This window comes from Oncorhynchus masou, unplaced genomic scaffold (genome assembly GCF_036934945.1).
Source record: "Oncorhynchus masou masou isolate Uvic2021 unplaced genomic scaffold, UVic_Omas_1.1 unplaced_scaffold_1983, whole genome shotgun sequence".
NCBI lineage: Eukaryota > Metazoa > Chordata > Actinopteri > Salmoniformes > Salmonidae > Oncorhynchus > Oncorhynchus masou.
In genome coordinates this window covers 37,501-45,000 of record NW_027008475.1, presented here as the reverse complement: position 1 = coordinate 45,000, position 7,500 = coordinate 37,501, and the positions used below count along the sequence as shown (strand labels likewise).

The window sequence follows — 7,500 nt, the reverse complement described above, 5'->3', positions numbered from 1 at the left end:
CTGAAGCCCGGGAACCCAGGCCTATGAAGCCCGGGAACTCAGGCCTCTGAAGCCCGGGAACCCAGGCCTATGAAGACCCCCCCCCCAGCTGCATAAAGCTCCAACATGTAGATCACTGACGTCATGATTTGACCCCCCCCCCCCCATCATGACACGTGTGATGTCATTGCCAGTGCATTGATAAAAGGGTTGCAGGTAATGTAAGCCATCTCCATCAAGAAAGAGGACCGCAGTGTTGCATTTTCATTGATGAGAAATCAGTTGACCATTTAATTTCTTTATGGAAAGAAGTAGAGGACGTCCAACCAATGAGAGTCAAGGAACAACCAGTTACATCATCAAAAAGGTGCAAAGCTTGTTTAACATTCAAATATATTATTTTATTTGAGAAAGTATTAAAAGCTTGACGTTTCGGCCTTCAAATGGTCTTCACCAGAACCGGTTCATTTATCAGAACCTGTCTATTTAAGGCAATTGAAGAAGGCCCGAAACGTCAAGCTTTTAATAGTTGCTTGAATAAAAAATATATTTTGAATAGTGAGCAAGCATTGCACCTTTTCCTATTCAACCATTTAATTAGAACCTAGAAGATGCACCTAAAACGGTGTCGTCGTCTCAGTCACTCGGATACTTAGTCTGCTTGTTAGTATCCAAATGAATAGAAAACAGTAGTGAAAAGCACATGCCTTTTCATACATTAATAACCAGCAAAGTAAGGATCCGTATGACCACACAGTACATTTGATATGATATACGAATACTATACCATTGAATAAAACAAGCAGCCGTCTGTAGCACAAGAATAGGGAATATCACATCCCTTAAAACGCTCCAAATTACACCACTAATATTGACAATATGTCAGTCAGTGATGTCGAAACATGAAACAGTAGTGCATGGTGCCAGGGCATATCCTAAACACAGTGCCACCTAGTGGAGACAAATGGAAGGACTAGAACGAGCTGGAGAACAGATTCTAGCCTCTTTGAGAAGGGCCTCAATACTAGTAAGTAATATAACTCTTGTGAAAGATGTAAACAGATAATAAATAAGTACAAGTGATTGAGACTGTAATAACTATACAAAATACATCTCATTAGAAAGACCGTTGTTAATGGAAACAAAGCACAAAGGTTAAGACATCAGAGCAACGCAGAAGTAATATAGTCCTCTAGTAATTTCTGCTTTTCTTTTAAAACAATGTTGCTGTTCTTCAGATGTGCCATCTCGCTCTCAAGCGATCGTATTTTAGCCATGGTGCTTTCCTCTCTCCTATCCAGCTCCATGATCTTGGTGTGGAGGCTGGCTGTCTTCCTCCACAGCTGTTCCTGGTCCGTGTCCTGTTTGGAGTAGGAGTGCTCGTACACAGAGATGTGTTCCCCCTCCCCGGGGCCCTCCTCCCGGTCTCCCACCCACTCCTCCCTCCGCAGCTCCAGAGGGAAGATCCTAAACGTCTGACCGAGGGCCACATGGAGGGCGTCCACCGTGGCTTCACATTCAGAGAAATGGCCGACAGGGACGACGGATTCACAGCAGAGCACAGTCACAGTGGAGTCCAGTGTATCCAGCTGCTGCAGTGTCTGTGTCTCACCAGACAGGTTCAAGCATGAGTCTGTCAGTATCCCAGCACTGTCTCCAGATAGTTCTCTGTTCACCTCACCCACTGCAGCCTGGGTCTCTGAGAGCATAACCTCCCCCAGGACCATTTGACTGGGAGTCGCGGCCTCTGTGTCTGAAACAAGCGCTCTTTCATATAACAGAGTAGTGACCGTAGATTCACTGGCATCCTCAGGGCTAGGGACAGGAGTGACACTCACCACGACTGGTTCCACTCGGACTGGCCTTTTCAGAATCACAGGTGCATTCTTGCCAGGAGGGGAGGGGGAGCGGATGAGTTCAATGTTGGCGTTGCAGATCCTGGTTTTGGGCTTGGTGGTGTTCTTACTGGTGGAAACGGTTTTATCTGCATCCTGAGGGGACAGAGTGATGATTAAACACAAACAGAAATCATGCTGTCATAGCCATGTATAGTGCTGTAATTTATGTATTTTTATTTGGGGCGATTTGTGTGTATTATTTTGTATTATTAGGTTACTGCATTGTTGGATCTAGAAATTAAAGCGTTTCACTGCAAAACATGTTGTACGACCAATACAATTTGATGTTGCACTTTAATCAATTCCAGGGATGGTTCAATTCAAAATCAAGGCAGTCAACTTAAAAAAAAACAATTCAAAATGTGAAAAAACAGCATCTATTTTCAATGACTTCTCAATAAACTGAGGAGTAGAAGCTGTTCATTTCAAAACTTTTTTTTACATTGTTGAATTTTAAATAAAAATAATAAAAATAAAATAATAAAATATTCCTTCAAATTGAATTGACCCCAGCCCCGATGAATCCCAAAGAAAATATCCCAAACACAATGCTTTGTACACTGCAATGACGAGCAGTGTAAAATGCATGATCAAACTAATGTGAAACTCTAATAGCTGTTACTATTCTGGAAATGTGCATTAAGACTTCTGCTAATTTTGTTGTGCGTCACAGAAGGGGTGTCTGTCTACTTACATGGTGTGTGTGAGGGAAGATGGTAGGGAAGGCAGTGTGTTTCAGGTACCGGATCCCCCATCGCAGGTCAAAGCAGTCCTCAGTGAAATGTTCACTACACAGGTACTGGTGTCTGCTGGGGGTCCACTCCTCTCGCTTCATGTTGTCTACCCATATCTGCAGCCTGACCTCATCTTGCAAAGGGAACCTGTGGGAGGAGACAATACAAACATGTTGTTAAGACAGCTACATTTGTTGACATGCCCTAATTCAATTTGTCAGCCCTATCCAAATTCTCAAGATTACATACAAAGCATTGCTTCTGTAACGTTACTAGTGTTTCAGCCTCGGCTGAAGACCAAGAAACACAATAACAACAAATGCAGCACCAGTCATTCGTCAATTGTTATACACAAAGGTAAACAAAGGAGACTTTGTGTTTTTCTATGAAAGCTAACTATTTGTTCTGAGGGCACTGCTGGATACACAACGCTAGCTAGGAACCAATATGAGCATGCTCGTTAAGCTAGCTAGGAGTAGGACTGTATCGGCACATAGCAACGTGATGGAAAAATAATAGATACCGTACGGGTAAAAGCTTATTCTCTTGTTTTCTTTAGAGGGTGTTCCTCCGCGATTTTTGCAAAGTTTTACAGCACAGTAACGGGGCATATTTCACCTGAAAATACATTAAACGTCTGTACGCGGAAGTCTTTCTGTCTTCCTCTACTGTATGGCTGCGACAGAGAAGAGAGTTGCTGCGGCACGTAAGTTGTGGCTCAGTGTCAAAATTACACTGCCCTCTAGCGCTTGGCGGTGGAACTGCCATTCTGCATTTAGATGTTAGTTTTTTACAATCACTTTAGCACTAATTTCGGAACCTTGATGTCATTTTTCAAAACTCTATACACAAAACTCACAACCAATGATCAACATGCAAACTTTTCAAAACTCTTAACACTTTTTTTCTTGAAAAAAATACACATAAAGCTGCATTTGTTCATTTAACTAAAATCACATTTACATTTACATTTACATTTAAGTCATTTACGCTCTTATCCAGAGACTTACAAATTTGAATTCACCTTTGACATCCAGTGGAACAGCCACTTTACAATAGTGCATCTAAATCATTTAATGAGAAGGATTACTTATCCTATCCAGGTATTCCTTGAAACATCGGAAGGTGGTGATTGACTCCGCTGTCCTGGCGTTGTGAGGGAGTTTGTTCCACCATTGGGGGCCAGACAATTGGGGGGCCAGACAATTGAAATGAGGGACAATTGAGGGTGAAATGAGAAACGTCATTGTTTGCTAACTGATCATTACTAATGGTGATTATAGATTGGTTATTTAATCTGTATTCTTTCATGATGACTGTCAAAATGACACAACTTAACATCAAAGTATTACCATTTCAAAATATTCATTTCATGAGGGTGAATTGAGGGACAATTGAGGGTGAAATGAGAAACGTCATTGTTTGCTAACTAATGGTGACAATGACACAACTTAACATCAAAGTATTACCATTTCAAAATGCAATTCACACATTACATCTGAGATGACTGTCTATTCATTTCATTACAATGATCTAACTATCAATTGATACAACTGCTCAAAATGATGCGTAACTGTTGCATTACTCTCAATGCATAGTTTTATGGAAACTGACAAACAATATTCCATGTTTAGATCATGAAAGTTTCAGGATAATGAGATCCATTGACACCAATGACCGTGGAACATGAACCAATCGGACTACATTATCTATGGATGTAATATTTCATCATCATTCTTTATCAGACACTGTTTCTATGGTCCCGTGTGCCACTTTTCCAGACCATGTTTTCAGATCTGACATTACTGTACACTCACCGGCCACTTTATTAGGTACACCTATCGAGTACTGGGTAGGACCCCCTTTTGCCTCCACAACAGCCTGAATTATGCACAGTGTTGTACATTAAGAGATGCCCTTCTGCACATTGTTTTAAACAACTGTTTTCTGGCCTTTCTGTCAGCTTGAATGAGTCTGGACATTCTCCTCTGACGTCTCTCATTAACAAGGTGTTTTTGCCCACAGAACTGCCCTCACTGAATGTGTTTTGTTTATCGCACCATTCTCTGTAAACTCTAGAGACTGTAGTGCATAACAAACCCAGGAAGGCAGCTGTTTCTGAGATGCTGGGATCACCATGTGTGGCATCAACAATCATACCACGGTCAAAGTTGCTTAGATTACGCATCTTGCCCATTCTAATGTTTGGTCGAACAACAACTAAAGCTCTCTACTCAATATACTCTATATATTGAGTTGCAGGCAGCCACATGATTCACTGTTGGAATGTAACCTTCCTTGATGGGCTAAATCAGGTCTGTAGAGCTGATGTCATGACCTATGTCATTGTGTGGGATAATGTCAGGTTCCACCAAGCTCAAATGGTGCAAGCCTGGTTTCAGGCCCATCCACAATTTACCACCCTGTACTTACCCCCATACTCTCCTTTCCTAAAAACCCGATTGAGGAATTTTTCTTCCCGTGGAGGTGGAAGGTATATGATAGGCGCCCTCACGAACAAGCCATCCTTCTCTAGGCCATGGATGACGCATGCAATGACATCCCGGCAGACCAGTGTCAGGCCTGGATTCACCATGCCCGAAGATTGTTCCCAAGAGGTTTGGCTAATGGAAACATCCTTTGTGATGTGGTTGAGAACCTATGGCCAAATCCACAAGACAGGGTTGGAGGGACATTTAGAAGTACAGTAGTCAATCCTTTGTTTAGCTTTTTACAGTAAGCCAGGTTGAGGAACACTGCAGTGATGTTTTACAGTAAGCCAGGTGAGGAACACTGCAGTGATGTTTTACAGTAAGCCAGGTGAGGAACACTTCAGTGATGTTTTACAGTAAGCCAGGTGAGGAACACTGCAGTGATGTTTTACAGTAAGCCAGGTGAGGAACACTGCAGTGATGTTTTACAGTAAGCCAGGTGAGGAACACTGCAGTGTTGTTTTACAGTAAGCCCGGTGAGGAACACTGCAGTGTTGTTTTACAGTAAGCCACGGTGAGGAGCACTGCAGTGATGTTTTACAGTACAGCCAGGTGAGGAACACTGCAGTGATGTTTTACAGTAAGCCCGGTGAGGAACACTGCAGTGATGTTTTACAGTAAGCCCGGTGAGGAACACTGCAGTGATGTTTTACAGTAAGCCCGGTGAGGAACACTGCAGTGATGTTTTACAGTAAGCCAGGTGAGGAACACTGCAGTGATGTTTTACAGTAAGCCCGGTGAGGAACACTGCAGTTTGTTGTTTTACAGTAAGCCCGGTGAGGAACACTGCAGTTATGTTTTACAGTAAGCCAGGTGAGGAACACTGCAGTGATGTTTTTACAGTAAGCCCAGTGAGGAACACTGCAGTGATGTTTTACAGTAATCCAGGTGAGAACACTAGTGATGTTTTACCAGGTGAGGAACACTGCAGTGATGTTTTACAGTAAGCCCGGTGAGGAACACTGCAGTGATGTTTTACAGTAAGCCAGGTGAGGAACACTGCAGTGATGTTTTACAGTAAGCCAGGTGAGGAACACTGCAGTGATGTTTTACAGTAAGCCCAGTGAGGAACACTGCAGGTATGTTTTACAGTAAGCCCGGTGAGGAACACTGCAGTTTGCAGTGTTGTTTTACTGTAGTTATTTTCTTTTTTTAAGCAAATTATTTTTGCTTTGATTCAAAGAAAAGTGATTTTATTGTATTTCATCAATACATTTCATATTTTGTTCAATGCTTCCACTGTGTCTGTAGTATTCTCTCTACTAGTCCTTTTACAGTGATGTGTTTACGTGTAGTACCATAATGAAACATGCATCACTATTTTGTACTACAATATTTAATGATTGAACAAACAACCACAAAGTGAAACTATCGGTATCTTGTGTGTGGGTGATCTAAATGAATGTTCCTATGGTATTTCACGATAAATGAGTTATTTGAACCAATTGTTCTTCAAGTGCCAGGTTTCTTTAAAGATATGAATGCACAATGCCATGTTTTGAACATTGGACAGCCTGTGTTAAGTGATGACCGTTTTGAGATTGTAAAAAAACCTGTAATTGTGTCTCTCAACCAGTGGAGGCTGCTGAGGGGAGGACGGCTCATAATAACAATATGATAATGGAGTGAACAGAAGAGCATTATCTGTGCTTGATACCATTCCATTAGTGTGAGCCCTCCTCCCCTCAGCAGCCTCAACTGCTCTCAAACATCAGTTTATTGTTCTGGAACAAACGCCCAAACAGCAGGCTGACTTTGTGTGTCAAGAAATGTAGGTTATCCCTACTATGGCAGACCCAGGATTCAAACCCAGGCCATAGCAATAATGTTGTCTCACAGGCTACTAGGACATAGGATCCATAGGATCCAGGACCACAGCACTAGATCAAGTTTCAGGAAGGTAGTAGGTAGGTAGGTAGGTAGGTGGTAGGTAGGTGTGTGTAGGTAGGTGTGTAGGTAGGTGGTAGGTAGGTAGGTGGTAGGTAGGTGTGTGTGTGTGGTAGGTAGGTAGGTGGTAGGTAGGTGGTAGGTAGGTGTGTAGTAGGTAGTAGGTAGGTGGTAGGTAGGTGGTAGGTAGGTAGGTGGTAGGTAGGTGGTGTGTGTGTGTGTGTGTGTGTGTGCGTGCGTGCGTGCGTGCGTGCGTGCGTGCGTGCGTGTGTGTGTGTGTGTGTGTGTGTGTGTGTGTGATACCTTCATGCGTGGGTGTAGTAGGTGGTAGTTAATTATTAAGAACATGAGGAGCTGGACTCTGTTCCCAAGGTGATGGAACCAGGAAATGGCACCTACGAAATAAGGCATTACCTTAACAGTAGTCAGGCAGACAGGGAGGTGAGAGAAAAATAGTTTGTCTGCCATTGGTGTTGCCCGTTGCCGTGTCAGTGAGAAGTAACCACAGAT

The 7,500-nt window shown here is 42.7% G+C and overlaps 2 protein-coding genes across 4 annotated transcripts in view; one reads left to right on the top strand and one right to left on the bottom strand.

Annotated features, from left to right (window-relative positions):
* Positions 1 to 240: 240 nt before the first annotated feature.
* On the bottom strand, positions 241 to 3,279 carry LOC135532681 (THAP domain-containing protein 5-like). Of its 3 annotated transcripts, none has more exons than XM_064960150.1 (3): positions 3,140 to 3,279; positions 2,572 to 2,758; positions 241 to 1,970 (listed from the first exon to the last, which is right to left on the bottom strand). In XM_064960150.1, exons 1-3 carry the CDS (start codon positions 3,220 to 3,222, stop codon positions 1,143 to 1,145), a joined length of 1,098 nt encoding a protein of 365 aa, XP_064816222.1. In that variant the 5' UTR covers positions 3,223 to 3,279; the 3' UTR covers positions 241 to 1,142. The 3 variants fall into 3 exon arrangements, with proteins under 3 accessions (XP_064816222.1, XP_064816224.1, XP_064816223.1); XM_064960152.1 differs by having other exon boundaries at positions 3,230 to 3,277; XM_064960151.1 differs by having other exon boundaries at positions 3,135 to 3,222.
* Positions 3,280 to 7,389: 4,110 nt separating this feature from the next.
* LOC135532678 (CD82 antigen-like) overlaps positions 7,390 to 7,500 on the top strand; it is a 5,444-nt gene continuing 5,333 nt past the window's right edge. The window contains exon 1 of the mRNA XM_064960147.1: positions 7,390 to 7,500. This exon is cut by the window's right edge and continues 85 nt beyond it. The gene's annotated coding sequence lies outside the window, so the exon portion shown is untranslated.